Consider the following 22,468-nt stretch of genomic DNA (forward strand, 5'->3'; position numbering starts at 1 on the left):
TTGTAGACCAAGATCTGAGACGTGGTAGAGCTGCCCCATCTCCTTCCAGGCACACTATCCCACAATTTCTCCTCACCCTGCTGGCAAGTATACCTCCAGCCAGCCTTATGCTGGTTCTCTAGACCAGGATCAGGCACAGATCTCTATGTGACACCTGTCAGGTGTGACCTACCACCCCAGGCTCAGCTTAGATTTAACTTTGTCTCCTATTCCCAGTCATCCTTGAAAACTGACCCAGCCCAGAATCAGATGTACTCCACAAGGGTTATCCCTGTCTTACACTGTGAGATGGCAGCCAGTCACAGACACAGAGGCTGCCATCTGACACTCCCATGTGAGAAGCTCCTGGCCTCTCCTTCCGGAGCCCTCTGCCCCTCTCCTTCAGAGAGGAAGCCCAAACCCACAGTTCTGCTTTTGATCAGCTGCCAAATAATCCTCATAAGGCACCTTGCTTTCAACTCTCCACAGTAAGCCCCCAAAGACCCCAGTAAAAGATGGAAGATGGAATGGGAAGCTGAGGGCCTTGGAAGAGCTGTTTCTAAGCTATGACTCTAACAGCTTTGGCTTCCTAGGCTGGGGAGGGGATGGGGAGGGGGGGTTACCCATCTCTCCCATTTCTCCCATTTTTCTTCTTTTCTCCAAAGCACTTTCTCATCTAGGACTCTCATACATCCTGAGATGTCATTCACAGCTAGTGGGCACTGAGGCCATGAGTTCTTTGCCCCCTCCCAGATACCTCTGTAAACAGGTCCTCATCTCCCTGGCATGGCTCAAGACTTCCTCATCCTGCACTTACTTGGTGGCATTATTCTCCCTGCAATTCCCCCCTCCCCTGGCCACCCAGAGTGTCCAACATAGCTTGACACATGACAGCAGCCTGGTTAGTATTTTTATGTTGGCCAAAGGAATGGTCTCTTTTTGTTTCTCCCTACCCAGTCTTGTTAGTCAACAAGAGGCTCCTTAAACCCACCCCTCCACCTGTGGCCCGAGTTCATACCAGCTCCACATTCCCTCTGTCCTCTGTCCTACCTGTTCAAATCCTGCCCTGCGTAGTCCCACTCAGCTAACAAATATAGGCACTGCTCTGGGGCCCTAACAGATATTAATTCATTCAGTCTTCACGCTGGTAGGTAGACACTACTCTTATCTTCATTTTACAGATGAGAAACTAAGACACAAAGAGGTCAAACAGCTAACATAGGGCGGAGCCTAGATTTGGAGCCAGACTGTCTGCCCCACCTCCTTTAACCATCCCGCCAAGTGGCCTTTCCCACCCTCCAGTACTTAAACCCTCCCTCCCTAGAACGAGGCCACTTATTTAGTGTAGCAATGGGAAGTTTTATTTCGACATCCGATATGGAGTAAAGTAACAGTGCAGAAGTTGGTGTATGCAGACCAGTGTGTCCTGGGCAGGGTCTGAAGGCTGTAACCATATAAGTAGTCTCTTGTTCCTTCCCCCATCATAGGCCCGCAAAGCTTCCGACACCCTCTGGAGCTCTCCATGCCACGGCACTGAACAGAGGTGTTTGAGACCCTCCTTTGTCCAGTCCCCTGAGAGAAGGAAGGAGGTGCAGCAGCTCCATCCGCGGCATGGCGTGGTCCCGTCAGCAGGCTGCAGATCCCAGGCGCTTGCTGCTCTCTGGCGGCCGGAGCCGGGAGTCCGGGGACCCGGGAATCGCACCTTCTACACTCGGCGCGCCCAAGGGCACCAGCAGTGACCGAGACGCTGGGGAAAGGGCGGGAGGGAGACTTAACTGAGTGGTAAGAGAGAGGAGGCGGGGTAGGGGCGCGGGAGGTGGAAGGGAGCGGACCGCGAGGGGAGAGGGCGGGCGTGAGCACCAGCGGCGCGGCGGGGGTGGCTTCCGCGGGGTCGGAGCGCGAGCCAGCGCCACCGCCCTTTGGGACCCCGGAACGCCAGCTCGCCCAGAGCGCAGATTCCCTTCTTCCGGCAACTGTGGCGCTGGGTCCCTCGGTGCCAGCGTCCCCTCTTCATCCCCGGCGCTGCCCTTCCTCCGCTCCGTCCCGGCCCCGCGCCCAGTAGCTAGCTCCTCAGTGGTCGCCGCCCGCACCGCCCGGCCCCGAGCCGTCGCTTTGCCCGCTCGCCTGGGCACGCTGCGAGAGAGGCGCGCGTCGCCAGCTCGGGCTCTTCGGTCCCACTCCGCAGCCGCCCGCTCCGCTCGCGGGCAGCAGTGCTCCACGTCACAGGAACTGAGGCAGGACCCCGACAGGACCAGCGCGCGGGTCTGGAGCCGGAGCCCCCAGCCCTACCAGTCGCTCGTCCTGCGCCCAGCCCCGGCCCCCGACGGCTGCGCGTTGAGATGACTTTCCGCTATCTCCTGAACGTCAGTTTCGAGGGACCCTGCTCAGACAGCAGCGCCGGGAGCTCCAGCGCGGGCGGTGGCGGGGGTGGCGCGGGCGGCGCGGCCGCCTCCGAGGGCCGGGCGGTGGACGGCGTGCGGGTGACCGCAGGCGGTAGCAGCGGCGGCGGCGTGGTGGGCGCGGGCAACGGCGAGGACAACCGGAGCTCCGCTGGGGAGCCGGGGAGCACTGGCGCCGGCGGCGAGGTGAACGGCACGGCCGCCGTCGGGGGGCTGGTGGTGAGTGCGCAGGGCGTGGGCGTGGGCGTCTTCCTGGCTGCCTTCATCCTCACGGCCGTGGCGGGCAACCTGATGGTCATCCTCTCCGTGGCCTGCAACCGCCACCTGCAGACGGTCACAAACTATTTCATTGTGAACCTGGCCGTGGCCGACCTGCTGCTGAGCACCACAGTGCTCCCCTTCTCAGCCACCATGGAGGTTCTGGGCTTCTGGGCCTTCGGCCGGGCCTTCTGCGACGTGTGGGCCGCCGTGGATGTGCTGTGCTGCACGGCCTCCATCCTCAGCCTCTGCACAATCTCGGTGGACCGGTACGTGGGCGTGCGCCACTCGCTCAAGTACCCAGCAATCATGACCGAGCGCAAGGCGGCCGCCATCCTGGCGCTGCTCTGGGCCGTAGCCCTCGTGGTGTCTGTGGGGCCGCTGCTGGGGTGGAAGGAGCCGGTGCCCCCTGACGAGCGCTTCTGCGGCATCACGGAGGAGGCAGGATACGCTGTTTTCTCCTCCCTGTGCTCTTTCTACCTGCCTATGGCCGTCATTGTGGTCATGTACTGCCGCGTGTATGTGGTAGCGCGAAGCACCACGCGCAGCCTGGAGGCAGGAGTCAAGCGCGAGCGGGGCAAGGCCTCAGAGGTGGTGCTGCGCATCCACTGTCGCGGCGCAAGCACTGGCTCAGACGGAGCCCACGGTGGGATGCGCAGCGCCAAGAGCCACACCTTCCGCAGCTCACTGTCAGTGCGTCTGCTCAAGTTCTCCCGTGAGAAGAAGGCGGCCAAGACGCTGGCCATCGTCGTGGGCGTCTTCGTGCTCTGCTGGTTCCCCTTTTTCTTCGTTCTGCCACTGGGTGAGTGATCCCTCTCCCACCAGCCCCTTCTCTTCCTCCCTGAGCCTGTGACCGTCCCTTCCTGGCACCCAGACTTGTATGGCCCTTCCCAGTGGAGGGTGACTCTCCACCTGAACATGGAAGGTTTACTGCCTGGTCTCTTAGACACGTGCGCATGCTGCTTTGTGGGACACAAATAGGTTCTTCATGCTTGCAGGATTTGTTTTATGAGCTTCTAACTTTTGTGGCCTTCCCCCTTCTTCACTGCCATTACAAGCCCTGGGCTTGTTTTACACTCCCCACTCCTCTAAATACAAAAGGTCAGTGGAAATCTGTGCGGGCATCTGCTCCCATAGTATGTGGCAAGCAGTGTATGTGCTTGTCTACATATCTCCCTCCCTCCACCACCAGGGCCTACATTCATTCATGGGCAGCAATCCCTGGCCAGTCTACGTGAACATCAGCAGACACCGGAAGCCACCTGCTTTCTCTGTTTGGAAGCTGGGCCCCCCTGGGAGGCCCTCCCCAGCTGGTATCTGTGAATGCTGTGGGCTCTCATTTCTGAAATCTCCTCTTGGTGGGGGGGGGGGGGGTCTGTGTGGGGGTGAGAAAGAAAGGGAAAGGGCATCTTATCAAATGGAAAGTTAATATTGTTCATCGTAGTTTCTTAAATTTACGGAGTCCTAGCACTTCTGGAGAACTTTGTTATTTCTTTCACAGGCTTTCCTGTAGTCCTGGGAGGTGGGCAGCTGTTCTCAGGACCTTCCTCCCATGCCTTGAGGCCCCTCCTGGAAGCCTTGGGGCTCGGTCAGCACAGGGAGAAGAAAGGGAACGGCATCTATGGGGTTGCTTTTGCCCTGAGTCACTTCACCCACAGGTGCAACCAGCCAGCCCAAGCCAGGACCTCCCATGTACCTGTAATCACCCACATTGAACAGATGATAACATTTCGCCATATTTGCCTCAGATCACTTCGTCTCTCTCTTTTCAGATAAACAGAACAGCCACAACTAAGTTCCCTCCTCCTGTCCCTTCCTCATTTTCGCCCTCTCTCTGCAGAGGTAAATCTGGTGTTTATCACTCCCACACACATGTTTATACCCTTACTACAAACACCTGAATCTATAATAATAAATAGCATTGTTTTGTGTGTCCTTTGGACTTATATAAATTGCACCAGCTGTGCACATCCATCTTCCGTTTGCCCTTTTCACCCAATGTTTTGTTGTTGAGATTTATCCGTTCTGGTTATTTTAGCAACAGTATAGTATTCTGTTTGAAAGTATGCCATGGTGTGTTGATGCAGTCTCCTGCTGAGTGTTCGGTTTTTCTAATTTTTCGCTGTTATAATCTACACTGCAAAAGGCTACTGTTTTTTGAGGTCGAGATCACGTCTCCCTCTTCCAAAAAGCATCCCTAAATCTCCATGGCCTCTGCCCTTGCTGGCAGACACTGCTCTTCCTCAACCCCTCATCTCTGCTGCTCCTCACACCTCGCATGGGAACCCTGGGGCTATCTTGCCTCTCCCTTCCTGCCGGTCTGCACTGTGCCCAGCCTCCCATGGCATCTCACCAAGTCTAGAACAAAGCCCAGGGCCACAATGGAGCTGAATTTAGTGGAATCTGGTAATAATGAGCAAGTAGGACAGAGGCCAAGCAGGGAAACAGAATATTCTGATCTGCCATGACGTGGCTTGGAGGGCAGGACAGCAGAGAGAACAGGAGGACAGAGCCTGTGGTACAAGCAGGAGTGGCCTGAGGGTTGTGCAGGAAGAAGGGGGGCCAGGAGCAACCCCCCCCCCAGGAGCTCTGGGGCCAGGCCTGGGAGGAGGGAGGCATCTTTGGAGGAACAGGGAACATTCTGAGCAGCAACTTTTGGGGTTGAATGTGGAATCCAAGGGGCTGGCATATTTTGGTAGGAGGTGCCAGTATGTGCTTGGGGGAAGAGGATGTTGGGAACTTAGATAAGGGGACCAAGGATGGATATGGTTGCAGAAGCAGGAGTGTGGGGTACAGTCTCCCAGCAAGAGGATGGATGGGCAAAGAGAAGAGATGGGCTGGGGAAGGAGCCTTGGGGAGTACCCACTTTGAAAGAACCCAGAAGGAGGCAGAGAAGGGGGCAGCCAGGAGAAGGTGGTACCGCCCTCCTTGCAGGCCCTGGTTCCCACACCAGGTGTGAGGAACAGCAAACATGGGAGGATTGAGAAAAAGCACTGTGTGCCAGCCAGGGCCACAGGCCATGGAAATGAAGGTGCCCAGTAGGGCCACAACCTGGGGTTGTTGAGCAGACCCAGGGTGCCCTTCACCCACATCTCCACACACAAAGCCAAGTGGAAGCAGGAGCCCCAGCCACAGCAGTGATATGGCCAGTGAGCAACCCAAATAGCCCGGAGGATATCAAAAGCTTTAGGAAGTGGGCCCAGGGTCCCAGTGGTACACGCACAGGGGGCCATGAACAGCCATCTATCACCTGAAATGTTTTAGTCAAGCCAGAGCTGCAGCAGAGGGAGATATAGACAAGGTATGCTGACCTGTGGGGCCATTGGGGCTCAAGTTGCTGGGCAGGAAAGAATGGCACACAAGCACAGGGCACCTAAAATCCTGAGGGTCTCAGAGAGGGACTAGGGGTCATCCCCCACACCTCCGTTTCCCTGTCTGTGACTCGATCTAGGCAGTGACTACATTGGTGAATATATATGTAAAGTCATCAGTCTATACTCTTAAAATGTACACACTTTATAAACTTGACTGTCAGCATCTTATGCCTTAATGAGAGAGAGAGAGGGAGAGAAGGCGGGAGGAGGCAGGAGGAGGTTGTGAGCCATCTGAGGAAATGGTGTCTAGGCTGGAAAGCACACTTTGGCAGCCAGGTGTGGAGGGCAGATTCAGCGTTTGTGTCTCAGAGTGCTGGCCAAGTACCAAAGGACCCATCTCCACAGGCTCCCTGAGGTGGTGCAGGGTCCACAGACTCAAGGAGAGAGGCAGGGGGTGCGCTGCAGCAAGTTCTCAGGAATGGCATTACTGTTCCCTGGCCCAAAAGCCTGAAGAAGAGGCTGGCATTACATGTCCTATCTGTGCCTTTGTGGCACCTGGCACATAGTAGATGCTTGGTCAGTGTGAACCCATGGCCTTTTCACATCCTTCCGTGCCGAGGATCTGGTTGACAAAGCACAGCCCTCTATCTTTACTATTATTATTATTATTATTCCTGTGGTAAGAACATAACATGAGATCTACCCTTTTAACAAATTTTTAAGCATGCAGTATTGTTAACTCTAGGCACAAGGTTGTACAGCAGATCTGTAGAATTTATTCATCTTGCTTAACTAAAACTTTATGCCTATTGATTAGCAACTCCCCATTTCCCCCTCCCCTGAGCCCCTGGCACCCACCATTCCACTCTTTCTTTGAATTTGACTATTTTAGCTACATTCATGGAAGTGGAGTCATGCAGTCCTTCTGTGACTGGCTTATTTCACTTAGTATAACAGCCTCTGTGTAAGCAGAGACCTCCCTTACTTGCAATGCATTGGGGGTGATCCCCATTTATGTGACCTAAAAAAGTTTTTAAACATAACAGCTAACATTTATTGAGTGATTATTATGAACAAGCAGTGAGCTAGGGGTTTTATTTTCCATTTTTAAAAATCATGGATAGTTTCAAACACATAAGTAGACAGAACGGTGTGATGGCCCCAGCTTCAACAATATCAACCCAAGGCTGATCTTCGTTCATTTCCAACCCCGCCCACTTTCCACCACTGCTTATTATTTTGAAGAAAATCCCAGACACCATATCAGTTCATCTGTAAATTCTTCAATGTATATTTCTAGAAGAACTTTTAAAAAATAACCACAATCCATTATAACACAAAAAATAGTTGTTTAATAGTACCAAATATCTTAGTGTTCAAATGTTGCTGATTGCCTCATAAAATTTTAGTTTATTTGTTTGAATCAGGGTCCAAAAAAAAGTACATACATTGCATGCACTTGATTTGTCTCCTCAGTTTCTTTGATTAATAAGATTCCCCTACCCCCACCTTTTCCCTTTCAGCTTGTTTGGTGAAGAAACCAGATTGTTTGTCCCAGAGGAGTTGCCCACAGTTTGGAGTTTGCATCCCTATTAGTGCCATTTAATGTGTCCCCTTGTTCCCTGTACTTCCTGTAAACTGGCTTGATCAGATTCAAGTTCAGTGTTTGGGACAAGATTTCTTTTCTTTTGTGATGTTAAGATTGATCAGGGGTTCAGATGCAGTCAGCCTGATTCATTCATTATAAAATGTCCCATCAGCTTTTCACCTGCTAGTTTTAGCAGCCATTGACCATGGCCTGGACCCATTATATCACTGGGACTGAAAGTGGTGATATCCAAATTCTGTCATTCCTTCTGCATTTGTAGACTAAAATTCTAAAAAGAATTCACCACTAGCTGTTTGGTCACTTGAAATAGAGTCCATACAGCAAAATCAGGAGAGCTGCTCGATGCTCTCCTTTATCAAAAGAAGAGTCGGGCTTCCCTGGTGGCGCAGTGGTTGAGAGTCCGCCTGCCGATGCAGGGGACATGGGTTCGTGCCCCGGTCCGGGAGGATCCCACATGCCGCGGAGCGGCTGGGCCCGTGAGCCATGGCCGCTGAGCCTGCGCGTCCGGAGCCTGTTGCTCTGCAACGGGAGAGGCCACAACAGTGAGAGGCCCGCGTACCGCAAAAAAAAAAAAAAAAAAAAAAAAAAGAAGAGTCAATTTCCTAGCAATCTTTCCAAAGGGGACCAATAGGTTTTTTAGTACCATGTTAAAAGTGATTTTTAAATCTGTCACACATTATAGACATCACTATTTTGGGGTTGGCCAATGGGTGCCCTTGGCCCTAGGGTCCTTGTTACTTCCTGCCTAGGTCAGAGATCAGAGGTCAAACTGAAGCCAGGGTTAAGGGTCAGTTGACAGACATGCTTTAAGCTTTAAATCTCACCAAATGCCTCAGCACCTGCTTACCTCCCCCCAGGCTCAGTTCCAGGCTCGCTTCTGCCCCAGATCCTGGCCATGAGGGCCCTGAGCATTGCCATAGGACATGACCACTTCCTGTGTGGCTTGGTCCTCCCAGACCACCAGAGCCTTTGAGCCCATTCCTCATGGGAAAGTCTCTGAGTTCCTGAGCCCACCTCTGACCCCACCTGAACCCTGCCCCATCCTGCTTCATGAGCTATATGCCCACGAAAAAGGTCTCCTTGAATGCTAGAAGATTTGCCTGCCCTCCTTTGCAGATGGTGACCCAGCAGAACATTGGCCTGGGCCCCTGAGAGCCAGCATTGGGACCTAGTGGGCAATGCCCCAGCAACTCAGTGCTGGGACTCCTGGACAGAGTGATCACTGTCTGGGAACTTCTCTCCTCTGGCGAAAGCACTGGTCTGCTCCAACTTATGAGCCATTTGTCAGTGTGGCCTGAGAACTGAAAGGTTCATGTTCAGATCAGGGTCATGTTCAGCCGAGCACAAGGGCCATTTGGCAGGGACTTCAGCCTTGGGCACGCAGAGCTTGGGGTGTGACCACTCCAAGGCCACAGATCAGGGAATGAGTTAAGAAGTGACAACAAGAGTGGAAAAGAGAGGGAGAGAGGGAAGGTGGAGAGAGAGAAAGGGGAGAAGGGGAGGGAGAAGAGCTGAAGGGGAATGGGTGGGGTCCAGTGTAGGACACTGAACAGGTCTGTGACTCATCTCCCTGCCTTGGGCCCCACCAGGCAGCCTCTGTGGCTCTAGGAACTACCCCTCCCTGCCAATCCGCACAGCTGCAGAAGGATGTCCAGGGCCAGACCAGTAGCTCTAGGCCAGCCCCACAGAGCTCAAGGATCCTGAGGTAAACACAGGGCACAGAAGGACTTCTGATCTATTCCTTGTCTATCTCAAGCCAGAGGACCCACCAGTTACCTCTCACCATGGAAGATTGGCAATGCAAGGAATTCAAGAGATTTAGCTTGGCACAGCTAGCCCCACAATATCCTCAACTCTGTGTCTTTATAATCCATCTGAGACCTGGACCCTATTCAGGTCACCTCTTCCTGACAGCCTTTTATGATTGTCTCTGCTTCAAAATGGCCTTATCTCTTACCATCTCTCCCTCCCCTTCTCTGTTCCAGCAGTCCTAACTTCTTGGTTGTCCTTGAACTTGTGCGGTACCCTGCTGCCTCAGGGCCTTTGCACATGCCCTCTCCTCTGTCTGGAATTCTCTTTCTTCAGGTAGATGCATGACTCACTCCCTCAGAGGGTCTTCAGGTCGCAGCTCAAGTGTGCCTTATGAGAGAGGCCGACCCTTTAAAATATTGCAAAGAGGTCCACTGCTTCCCAGCCTCTCTTGGGGAAGGTGCAATTGAGTTCTAGAGTCAGAAGCACTGAGTGAGCAGCTGAAAGAACTAGGAGAGAGAAAGGGAGTCTAGGACTGGGAATTCCATCTCTGCTAGCCCTGTTGGCAGAGAAAGACCTGAATATGGTACATGGTATTTTTAACCCCTCTCTTTCTGGCTAGAGAAAATGGCTGCTTGTGGATAGAAAAGTCACTGGTGAGGGAGGAGGTGGGAAAGGGGAAAGGCTGGGGTGCAGCCTAATAGTTCATGGTTGGCTGCAAGCTATGAACAAGACTGGCTGTGAATTATGACATTCTGCCAAGAACAAGTTCCCTTCTGGTGATGCCAAAAGAGTGCTGTTAATCACACAGTCCCCCCTTGGCTTCAGCGCTGTCACTCCTCAGCAAGGCTTGGCCAGATTGGCCAGTTTCAGCCTTAACCACCATCTCAGCAGCATCTCCTGGGCCTGGACATTGCTCTTACTTAGGAGAGGGGACTGGCCTGTGATAAGGCTGCAGACCTCCGCCGCCAATCTCAGCCTGCCTTAGTTTCCCTAACAGTGTGCAGGCCAGGCTAGCCCAGCCAACATGCCAAAGAGTGGGGTAACCTGCTGACACAGGAGAGGCCCTGCCTCTTCTGACTAGTGGATGTTCAGCATCCCTGGACATTACGTTAGACTCCTGACAAAGGCACCCCAAAACAGGGAATAGGGGAAGGCAGGTGGGAGCAAGCTTGACGGATACATGCAAGAAAAGGCTAAGGAGCAGAGAGAAGCAGGAAAGAGTTGTGTTTGCAGTCATCTCCTACCTACATCCTGACCACCTCTCCTCATAGGTAGGTCAATGTGTTCACTCCTGTGCTCCAGCCTGCCTGTTGAGTGGAGAGAAATGGGCATGAACATGCAAATTCATGCCCTGCCTTTCTCAGCAGTGGGCGGAAGAGTTGAAACAGTGACCAAGAGCTAATCCCTGGATTATAGGTTTAGGACCAATCAAGAGAGCTTGAAGACACATCCATGCAAAGAGTGTCCTGGGTCATGTCCCTGTACGTAGAGACTGAGACAGGAGTTCTTATGCGAGTGATGGATTGAGGGAAGCTCTCAGGAGGTAGCTGGGAGGGAGGGAAGCAGGATAAGTCAGAAAAGAGCTAAACCTAGGATGTGGTCTCAAAGTCTGGCCTCAGCCTGATCCCTGGAACAAGAACGACAGCAGAGAATTGTGCCACCTCGAGACAAGGAGTCTGGCCTTTTCCATCCCCGCTCAGTCTATCACTGGGTGTGGGCTGCCACCTTGGTGGGAAGGTGTCATCTCCCAGTTGAAGCAGCTCCCATCGGTCAAGGGCAATTCTCCATTAGCAGCCAACTATAAGCCATTAGCAGCCAACACTCACAGTAGCTGGGGACCAGGGGCACCTGGGTGGGGCACTAATAGCATCAACTTCAAACCTTAAAGGTGACTTTTGAGCAAAGACTTGAAGAAGGGGAAGGAGATGGCCAAGTGGCTTTCTGGGGCTCCTTCCAGGAGGCTGGGGTCTGTTTCCTGAGATGCAGCGAGCAGGCAACAGCCCAGCCTTTCTGAGTGTTCTGGATGGGCATGCATGCACAGGAGCCGAATTCAATGTGGCAGTCCTCACAGGCCACCCTAAAGGCCATAGAGAAGGCCAATGAATGCCACTTGGTGGAGGCAGAATCAAGAAGTGCTCAAAGGCACACACACTCCAGAAACCAGTCTCACCTCCGCAGACCCCGGGAGTGGAATTAATCACAGAACTGCTCCTGGAGAGGTGGTTCTATGCCCAAGTCTGAAGAACTGGAGAGACCTGCTATGGAGAAAGGAAGAGGGCCATCTTCCAGACCAGGCCAAATGTACGAAAGTCCAGAGGTAGGGATGGGCATGCTGCTTGTGGATCAGCTGCTGGAAGGTATTGAGTCTTTGTGGATCCTGACCCCAGGACCCCTGGAAGACCAGGGGAAGTTTTTTTTCTATCTTTACATGATGTCAAGGAAAGACCAAGCACTTTAGGGCTAGACTGACGCAGGTTCAAATCCTGATGCTGCCACTTGCCCTCCGGAGATAACTAGAATCTCTGCAAAGTGGGATGCTAATGCCATGAGAATTAAATGAGAAGTGCTACATACAGGGCCCAGCATGCAGCCTGGTAGGTACTGAACACTCAGAAAGCAAGTGTGAGCTCCCATTTCCTTCCTCGTCACTTTAGAGGCTACCTACATCTACGCAAACAGCACTTATTCACTCACTCAACAGATACTTTATGACCCCTGCTCTGGATCAGGCAAGTGTGTTAGAGGCTGGGATGAAAAGAATAATTAATCCCATCCCTGTCCTCAAGAAACCTAGAGTCTAGGAGAGTAGATAGAGCAGTAACAAATTTTATTTGTTAAGATGCAGGCGTACATAAAAGTGCACCTAACCCAGGCTTGGTGGGGGAGGACACCTGACCTGGGCTGGAGGGATGGGTGGACGGAAGCAGAAAGCACCGTGGGAGCAGTTAGAGCCACGCAGGAAGGCAGTAGGAGCCCAGCCTCTGTGGGAAGACATGCTTGTGGCTTCGTATGGCCAATTTGGGAGGGATGTAAGCTGAAGACAGCTTAGGATTCTAAAAAGACTTGAATGCAACACAAGAAAATTTGGGTTTATTCCTCAGAGCCATTAGAAGCCACCAACGGTTTTCAGAGGGGAAAGGAGAGAAACCATTTTTTTTTACAAGAAGTCTCCAGCAGCTGTGTGCAGAGTAGAGGAGACAAGGGACCACTGGGGGCTGTCACAGCCATGTAAACAAAATGAGATGCCAGAGTCAGCAAAGGCTTCAGGAATGAGGTGAAGGGAGGGACTCCACTAGAGAGAAAACTGAATGTACCAGACATGGTGACATATAGCGTAGAAAAGAGGGACTCATTCAGCAAACTCAGCAAGTGTTGAGCGCCTACTGTCTTCAGTGTGTTCATGAGGTCTTCTGGGCAATGGGAGTGCAGCATCAAGCAAAACAGACACTAGTCCTGCCCCATGGACTCTTACTGCAGGGAGAAAGGTGATAGACAAAATGAAGAATAACTCAAATAGTACAAGAGAAGGTGATAAGGGCCACAGATAGAGCCAGCTGAGGGAGATGGGGAGTATGGGGTGGGGGACACTGCAATTTTTTTTATTGTAGTTGATTTATAATATCGTGTTGTTTTCAGTTGTACAGCAAAGTGATTCTGTTTTTTTTCAGATTATTTTCCTTTATAGATTATTATGAGATACTGAATACAGTCCCATGTGCTATACAGTAAATTATTGTTGCTTATCTATTTTATTTATAGTAGTTTGTGTCTGTTAATCTCACACTCCTAATTTGTCCCTCCCTCCCTCCCTCTCCCCTTTGGTAACTATAAGTTTGTTTTCTATGTCTGTGAGTCTGTTTCTGTTTTGTATATAGATTCATTTGTATTATTTTTTAGATTCCACATGTAAGTCATATAATATTGGTCTTTCTCTGACTTACTTCACTTAGTATGACAATCTCTAGGTCCATCCATGTTGCTGCAAGTGGCAATATTTCATTCTTTTTATGGCTGAGTAACATTCCATTGTTTATATATACCACATCATCTTAAACCAGTCATCTGTTGGTGGGCCCTTGGGTTGTTTCCAGGCACACTGCAATTTTAGATGAGAGGTCAGGGAGCCATGTGGATTTCTGGGGGAAGAAGATTCTGGGGAAAAGCAAATGCAAAGGCCCAAGGAGGGAGTGTGTCTGGCATGTCCAAGAAGCAAAAGGAGGGTAGTGTGGCTGGAACAGAGTGGGGGGGGGGGAGTAGGAGAGGATGTCAGGGGGTCAGGGGACCACATGTCGAGCTGTGAGGGGGAATGGCAGCCCTTAGAGGGTTTTGAGCTTGAGGAGTGACATGATCTATTTCTATTGGGTTGGCCAAAAAGTTCCTTCGGTTTTAAAGTAAAAATAAAAGACACATCTTTATTTTCACCCAGAACTTTATTGAACAACATAGTCACTGTTTTGTTCCACTACCTTCTGAAATTTTTCAGACAACTTCATAATTCCATCTTTCCAAAACTTTTTATCTTTTTGAGCAAAGAACTGTTCCTTTTACAGTCTTCCAGGGAATTGAAATTTTTTTCCATTAAGAGAATTTTGTAAAGACTGAAAAATGTGGAAATCCGAAGGTGTAATGTCTGGTGAATATGGTCAATAGATCAGAACTTCCCACCCAAGCTGTAACAGTTTTTGCCTGGTCATCAAAGAAACATGTGGCCTTGCGTTATCCTGATGGAAGATTATGCATTTTCTGTTGACTAATTCCAGATGGTTTTTGTTGAGTGCTGCTTTCAGTTGGTCTAATTGGGAGCTGTACTTGTTGGAATTAATCATTTGGTTTTCCAGAAGGAGCTCCTAATAGAGGACTCCCTTCCAATCCCACCATATACACAACATCATCTTCTTTGGATGAAGACTGGCCTTTGGTGTGGTTGGTGGTGGTTCATTTCGCTTGCCCCACCATCTCTTCCATTCCACATTATTGTACAGTATCCACTTTTCATCGCCCGTCACAATTTCTTTTAAAAACAGAAACTTTTCATTACGTTAAGGTAGATAATCACATGCAGAAATACAGTCAAGAAGGTTTTTTCGCTTAACTTCTGTGGAACCCAAGCATCCAAGCGATTCACATAACCAAGCTGGTGCAAATGATTTTCAACACTTGATTTGGATATTTTGAGTATGTCGGCTATCTCCCACATGGTATAATGTTGATGGTTCTCAATTAATGTCTCGATTTGATCCCTGTCAGCTTCAACTGGTCTACCCGACCATGGAGCATCGTCCAGCAAGAAATCTCCAGCATGAAACTTCACAAACCACTTTTGACACGTTCGATCAGTCACAGCACCTTTTCCATACACTGCACAAATCTTTTTTTTATGTTTCAGTTGCATTTTTACCTTTTTTGAAATAATAAAGCATAATATGCTATAAATGATGCTTTTCTTCTTCCATCTTCAATATTAAAATAGCTACATAAAAATTCACCAATTTTGATAAGTTTGTTTTTAAATGCATGCTGATATGACAGCTGTCACAATACAATCTAACAAAATTGTTTTGAATGAAGTTAAAGATAACTAAGCACTACTCGAACCATCTTATGGAAAAAACTGAACAAAACTTTTGCCCAACCCAATATTTTTAAAGGATCGTTCTAGCTGCCAAGTTGAGGGTAGATTTCAGGCTGCAACGGTACATGCAAGAGACAGTCGGGAGGCTGCTGAATTACTCAAGGGGAGAGGGAATTGTGTCTCAGACAGGGTAGGAGGGCGCAGGGAGGAGGGTAGTGGTTGAGTTTCAACCTCATCCCCTTCTGCTGTGCACTCAATCACTCCATTCTATCCACACTAGCCTTGTCATTGTTCTGCAAACATACCAGGGCCACCTCAGGCCCTTTGCACTTGCTGTTTCCTCTACCTGGAATGCTTTTCCCCAAAATGTCCACATGCCTCATTCAGCTCTTTACTCAGACGTCATAGTCTCAGCAGTTTACCCAAAATTTATAGCACCACCCCCAGCCACACGCACACACATACATAAACACACACTAGGTATCTTCCTTCCCTGCTTTGTTTTTTATTAGCATGTTTTATTATCTGATACGTTTGCATTTTCCTTGTTTATCATATGTTTTGCTGGTCTTGCCCTATGAAATGTAAGCTTTATGAGGGCAGGATAAGCGTGAGATGCCAGTAGACATCCAAGTGGAAATGTCTGGGAGGCAGTGAGTCTTGGATCTATGAGTCTAGAATTTGGGAGAGCAAACTGAGCTGGAGATAGAACGGTGGGCATTACCAGCCAACAGTCTGTGAGCCTGGCTGAAATTGCCAAGAGAATGCAAAGAGAAGAGATTACAAGACTCTTCTTATAAGGGCACTCCTACACGTAGCAGTGGGGACATGAGGAAGGAGCAAAGGCAATTGACAAGGAGTAGAAAATCCAAGAGAATGGCGCCCCAGAAGCCCCGGGTGAGATGAGAAGTGTCCAGGATGGATGAGAGCTGTATCTGCATGTGGGAGGGCTGGGGTGGAGTGGGGCAGTGGGGCAAAGCAGTGGAGTGAAAAGCAGGTGGGGAAGAGGAGATGGCATGTGTGGATAGAAAGCGTGGAGGGAATGAAGTCATAGCCAGAGAACCAGCAAAGAGGGTGCAGCTGTGACAGAGGCAAGCTCACGAGTGACTGATGGGTCGAGAGCTTTACAACACAAGTAGGGACGTGAACCTTGGGTGGGAGGAGAGACTCCTTTCTTACAAAGGAGGAAGACAGGTGAAGAAGGTTTAAGTGAGTGCCCAACTTCTTTGTCTTGTTTTCTCTGTGAAACAGGAAGTGAGATCAACTGCTTTGGAGAAGGGAAAGGGGCAGACTGCAGAGCCTGTGGAGAGGGGTAAAGGCTCAAAGGAGCTGGTGCAGGAATAGGTGGGGGTGGAGGAGTGGGCTGAGAATGGGTGGCAAGATTGCTTGAAGCCAGGACACAGAGCTGAGGTTGGAGACCCTAAGTGTGTTCAGAGTGTGGGTGAATCTCTCCAGAGTTAGGCTCTGGCTGGATAAATACAACCCAAATCCAGAAGGACATGCACATGGAAGGACTGAGGAAAGAATGGCTGGGGTGCAAGTGAGGAGAAGTCTCAGCTAAGCAGAGATGATAGGAGAAATCCAAGGGGCTGGCAGGTCAAAGTTCAGATGAGAAAAAGAGAGAGGACAGAAAGCTGCAGTCAGCAGTGGAATATAGATTTAAGTGAAGAAATGAACTGCTCAGCCTTATGTTTTAAAAGGACACACACACACCCAGCTGCTATGTGGAGAACAGGGTACTATGGGGGGCACAGGGGCAGGAACAGAGAGCCCACTTGGAAGGGCACTGTAGGTAGATGATGATAGTAGCTGGGACCAGGGTGGTAATGGGGGATGGTGCAAAGTGGGGGATTCAGGACTAATGGGAGTTGGTGATGGATGGGATGCAGACTGTGACAGAAGGAGAGGGGTCAGAATGTGTGGAGCACCTACGATGTGCCAAGGATGGTGTGGGGAGCTCTCCATTTAAGGATCAGATAGATGGGAAACTGGTAGTTACCCGCAGTGTTCTTGGCATTGAGAAGTGAATAGATGTGCTAGGGGAGGGGGGAATACAACTAACTCTGCTGGGTCGGGAGGGGATGGTGTGACGAAAGCTCCCAGGAGGAGGTGCCACTGGAGCCAGCACTACCAGGTGGAGGAATGAGGAAGGGCAGTCCAGGATGATCCTGTGCAAAAGCACAGAGACAAGACTGGGGAGCCCGCTGTGGCCAGAGGGCAGTGAACAGTCAGTGTGGCAACTTAGCTGATGCACATGAAGACAGAAGAGAAGCGGGAATTGCAAGAGAAAGGAGAACAAGGAGGTGGTGCTGGGCGCCTGGATGGCGGGAGGCCGAGAGAGGAGGGTCCCATGAGCACCTGTTTCCAGTGACAACTGCCAAGATGAGTTAGCACAGCTGTGCTTTATGCCTGCAAGAATGGCTGTGGACAATGTGGGGAGTAGGAGAGGGAACCAGCTCAGGACAGAGAAGGGGAGTGCCAGGTACTGGGAGACAGAGGCCTTACTCAGAGCCCCCATGTACCCATTGAAGCTTTCCTGTAGCTGGGCTTCCGGGGCTGTAAGAGGCTTGTGCTGGGCAGCTGGAGAGGACTGTGAAGGCAAGAGAGGTGAAACCAAGTGGTCGACCTAAGAGGCCATAAGTCAGAGTAGCTGGAGGAGGAGAAAGTTGGGAGTGGCTGAGAAGGGGCTTGTCCACTGATGCCCTGACAGCAGGGCAGTGCTGCAGGGATAATGCCAGTGAGCACCCTCGGGAGTCTCAGGACAGTTACCCACCTCGTCCATGGCAAAGGGGAGGGAAGTGCCCACAAGCCCCTTTCCCCCGACCCAGAGATCCTTAAAAGAGGCTGTGGGCAGAAGAGAGAACGTTGGGGCAGGCAGGCAGCAAAGAGTGAGGCAGGGTGCAAGGAGGCATGGGGGTAGACTGCAGCACTCTGGGCAGAAGTAGGTGTGAGGCTCAGGACTGCCATATGTGAAAGGAACAGAGTAAAAATCTCTTAGGAGCTCCTGCCTGTGAAAGCTGGAGCCCAAGGCACAGACGTCTGTATTTTCCAGGCAAGATGTCTGTGCACAGAGGGCAGACAGCAATGAAACAAAATTGTGGCGACTGCTGTCAGTGCCCCACCCATCCCCCCTGAACATGGGTCACTTTCCGCCCCAGCAGCTGCCTCCATATCTTCGCCTGCAGCATTCTCTGACCAGCAATATCCTCACTGTCCACCCACACAGCAAGCAGGAAGTATGGAAAATTAACACCCTGAGGGAGCAACCCAAACACTGGCTTATGGTAATGGGAGTATAGATACCCCACCTCCCTCACCTTACTGATCCTGTTCTCCAGTCCCCCAGAGCTCCCAGTGAGAGTGACTAACTTGTTAACTCTCCTTTTATTGGCTTCCTTCTCTTCCCTCTTTTTATCACACTTCACTATTGGTGTTTCATTTACCTTCCAAATTAACAACTTGCATTTGAATCCTTGTCTCAGGTCTGCTTCTGGGAGACCCCAAAGTAAGACAGAACCCTCAGCAGGACACAGTAGGAAAAACCTGGGGCTGAAAGGCTGAGTTTGTATCCCAGCTCCTTTGTGTGTAAGGAATTCCCAGCTGGCAGCAGGCTTCTGCATAGGTTGGTTGAGCATGAATTAGAATTTTAATGCTTAAAACAAGGCCCAGGCCACACTACTATATGCCATGTTGCCCACCAATCCGAATCAAAACCACACCAATAACAAAGCCCTTTGGCTGGCTTTTGGCTTACTGCTTAAAGCATAGTCCCCTGATTTGTCATCCTGGGCTAAATATAAAAGAATTCTAGCCTGAGTCAGAAAGTTATTTTCAGCACTCTGTCTTATTTTGCAGCCATTAAGGGATGCTGTTCAGAAGGCTGCCTTCCTGGAGGCTAAGGTCAACACTGGTGGCCCCCACATTCCAGGGACAACTGCCCAATTCTTCTCCCAAGGGAAATTATCTCCTTACATTCTGATTGATGCCCCAGCCTCCCCCAAACCCACCGGGTCTTGGCTACTGTTTCTGGCCACTCTCCAGAGCTGGGAACAGGGTCCCTTCCCAGGGCTGAGGTCTCCTCTCTCAAAAGCCACAGAAGTAGGGAAAGGGGCAGTGAACAGACTCCAGTATTTACTACAAAACTGTGAAGTCTTGTGCCCTGAAATTTATGAATTGTCACAAAATCCCTTCAGAGAAATTGTTGTATATATCTCACAGAAAAGAAGAGTGAGACTTAGATGGCCAAATAACTTGCTCAAGGCTGCGTGACCAGGGTTTGAAAATGCTGTGCCACGCGATACTGCCTGACACTCCTCTTCCTCCACAGTGTCTCTTAGCATCAGGAATCCCACTGGGTGGGAGGTGGGTGATACGCAAGGGTCCCCAGGTCAAAGAGAGGGGCATGATGCCTCTGCTCCCTCAGTAGGGGACACTGCTCTTATTTCTTTGAGGGCAAGGAGAAAAGAAAGCAGGTCTTGCTTTGTCAAGGACCACTACCCCTGGTCTGCTCAGCCTGGCAGACACCTGAAGCTTTTGCCTGGGATGGGACGCTCCTGCCGCCTACCCCCAACCCCTGCTGATGTTGAGGATAGTGAGGGTGACAAAGTGGCCTCTGCTTCCTGGGTGATGTCTTTGCATTTTGTTAGGTGCCTTTGGAGACATGACTCCTTGAGGTCTATGGTGGGGAAGACAGGGGAAAGGTATGCAGGGAGGAGGGTCTTCCTGGCACAGCTCAGACCCCAGTGTCCCCACCTCCTCCTGCCTGGCACTCTGCTCCCTTTCCAAGCCATCCCAGAAGCCTTCCTGACCACTTCCCACTTCCACTGGGACAGCCCCACTATCCTGCATTCTGACAGCTCATGGGCATTGTGTTTATTGAGGCTTAATTCTAGGTTCTATCTCTTGCCTGCTCAAAAATATCCATGGCTCCTAACTACCCACAAAATAAAAGCCACTTCCCAGCATTTAAGGCCCTTCACCATTTGTCTCAAATGAAGTTTTCTGAGCATATCCTACAGGACATTCCCATGCCCCAAACTTGTTATCCTCTTGCCCACCTGTCCCTTCCACTCCTGATACCCTCTGCCCTTCCTCATCCTGCCTGGCTCCTGTCCATCCTGAGACCCTGGAAGCCCCCCGCCCCAACAGACTGAGCACCACCATCATCCCACCTGCATGCCCATGATATGTGACCCACATTGCTACCGGGAGAGCAAGGCCTCAGGTGTTTGATGACAGCCCAGCACAGTGCCTGGCTCAGGGCAAGCCTTGGTCAACATTTAATTCAGGAGTTCTTACCCTTTTTATGCTAGGGACTACTTGGGCATCTGGCAAAGTGTATGGAGGCTTTCTCAGAGTTACTCTTTCAAATGCAAAAAATAAAATACAGAGGATTGCAGATGAAATCGACTTCATTTAATTGAAATCTGTGATTTAGTCTCCAATGTGTTTCCATGTGAAGGCTTTAAATAACAAGATCTAGTGGCGTGTTCTAGTGACTGACACTTCCAAATAGTGAGAAGCATAGACAATATTCCAAAATATCTGTAGCAACTGCTAATATTAGGGGGTAAACTGCCAATACTGCACCAGTTTTGAGCTACAAAACAGTGATTTCATATCGTTTTGTCTAATTCTACTCAGGTTTGTTGCTTACACTCGCTGGAAATGCTCAATTTCAGGTAAACGTGAGTAAAGCTGAAGATGACTATTTTTTTCTCATTCAAGTTCATGGACACCCTCGAATTATATCAGGGACTCATTGAGGAGAGATATCTTGAGAGCCACTGGTTGATGAATGGCCAGGGCCCCTGAAAGGGGTGGGGGGAGGGGAGTAGTGCAGAGAGGGTGGCCCCTTTGCACCAGGCGCTGCCTGGAACTCCCTCTCCCTGAGCATCTAACCAGCCTGGGTCTCTGCTTCCCACAGGCTCCCTGTTCCCACAGCTGAAGCCCTCAGAGGGCGTCTTCAAGGTTATCTTCTGGCTGGGCTACTTCAACAGTTGCGTGAACCCGCTCATCTACCCTTGCTCCAGCCGGGAGTTCAAGCGGGCCTTCCTCCGCCTCCTGCGCTGCCAATGCCATCGTAGTCGCCAGCACCACCGCCCCCTCTGGAGCATCTACAGTCACCACTGGCAAGCCTCGAATGGCGGCCCGCGCCCTGACTACGCTCCTGGCCCAGGCGCCGCACCCTCCGGGGCCCTGCTGGCCCTCACCACGCCCTCAGCCCCCGGCTCCCCAGGCACACGCAAGGCGCAGGCTCCGGTCGTCGGCCGTCGAAAGCCGCCCTGCGCCTTTCGCAAGTGGAGGCTTCTCGGGCCGTTCCGGAAACCCACCACCCCGCTGCATGCCAAGGTCTCCAGCCTGTCGCAAAAGAAACACGCCAGAGAGGCTGCGTGCGCCCTGCACTTGGAGGTGGAAGCTGTGTGCTTAGGCGTCCGCAGTGAGGCAGCTGAGGGCACTACCTGCCAGGCCTACGAATTGGCAAACTCTAGCCTTCTCCGGGAGACTGATATTTAAGGACCCCTGAGTTAGGCCGAGGAGTGTGCTGGGGGTGGGAGAAGGGTGTGGAGATGGAGGCTGGCTTTGTTCAAGAGGCCGGTGAGAATCAAGGACCCAGAAATCGATCAGGGCGACTGCTCTCCAGAATCCCCGAGGAACTGAGGTGTGGGTGAAGCCCCTGAAGGGCAGAAAGTTATGGGCTCCCCCTCCTGGACACAGATGCCCCCAGCTCCTCCTTTCAAGGGAGAGGCTGAGGGCTCCTTGGGGCCATTTGTTTCCAATCCCTGTTTGAGAAACACTGCCCCATCCATGCCTTGAACCCTGGGTAGATGGCCCCAAGTATGGCCAGGCAGCCCTGTCCCTCCTCTTGGGGAGGAAAGGGCACAGAGGCCCTGCCTGGCTGCCGCCAATGCCTCCCCTCCGGAAAAAGTCAGTGGGGCCAAAGCTTCTCAATGGACACAATTTATCCTTACTGCAGACTGGAGGAATCCAGTGGCCTGCCATTGCCACCCACAAGCTTTGGTGGCAGATTGGACGACTGTCCTACAAGCCTGTTGTATTAACCTGTGGGCCCACTTTGCCCTACTGAGGCTCCGCCCTGCCCCTCACTTTGTCTCCCCAAAGGCCTTACTGTTTACACTGTATATAGCTCCTTGTGCCTGTGCCCATCACTTCTTGCTGGGCTCTGGAACCATCAAATGGGGAGAACTTTGTCATTTTTAGACATATTTATTGGTCAGAGTACTTCTATTTTGTCCAAACTGTGCAAACTGTTCATCTTCAGCTTACAACCCATAAAGAACTACTTTTTGTTTTTCTAAAATCCTTCAAGTACTAAAGGCCCGCAAGAGGATAAATTGGGTCTGTGTTCACCTTTCTAGTTTCAACCTGTCTCTTTAACTGATGGCTGCTGTCCTTTGGGACTTTCAGCATAACCAAAAGATTCGGGCATTTTGTTGGCTTTTAAAACTCACATGATTAGTCTTGGGAACAAACAGTAATTATAAGCACAAAGTTTCGCTTTTTCAGTCTCACCAGATATATCTGTGATGCTCTGAGGGCCTCAGTCTGGAAGGTGGCCATCAGT

At 51.0% G+C, this 22,468-nt stretch overlaps 1 protein-coding gene across 1 annotated transcript; it reads left to right on the forward strand.

Annotated features, from left to right (window-relative positions):
• The first annotated feature begins 1,505 nt into the window (after window positions 1-1,505).
• ADRA1D (adrenoceptor alpha 1D) lies at window positions 1,506-22,178 on the forward strand. The gene is made up of 2 exons (XM_030847563.2): window positions 1,506-3,438; window positions 20,810-22,178. The coding sequence occupies exons 1-2, from the start codon at window positions 2,319-2,321 to the stop codon at window positions 21,397-21,399; spliced, it is 1,710 nt and encodes a 569-aa protein (XP_030703423.1). The 5' UTR covers window positions 1,506-2,318; the 3' UTR covers window positions 21,400-22,178.
• The last annotated feature ends 290 nt before the right edge of the window (window positions 22,179-22,468 follow it).

The sequence above is a fragment of the Globicephala melas genome, chromosome 15, assembly GCF_963455315.2.
Source record: "Globicephala melas chromosome 15, mGloMel1.2, whole genome shotgun sequence".
NCBI classification, from domain to species: Eukaryota; Metazoa; Chordata; class Mammalia; order Artiodactyla; family Delphinidae; genus Globicephala; species Globicephala melas.

Excerpts from the sequence above, each read along its gene's own strand:
- ADRA1D (XM_030847563.2), top strand. The coding sequence starts at position 2,319 with ATGACTTTCCGCTATCTCCTGAACGTCAGTTTCGAGGGACCCTGCTCA. Across the intron at positions 3,439-20,809 it reads TTTCTTCGTTCTGCCACTGG|GCTCCCTGTTCCCACAGCTG; the intron begins GTGAGTGATCCC and ends TGCTTCCCACAG.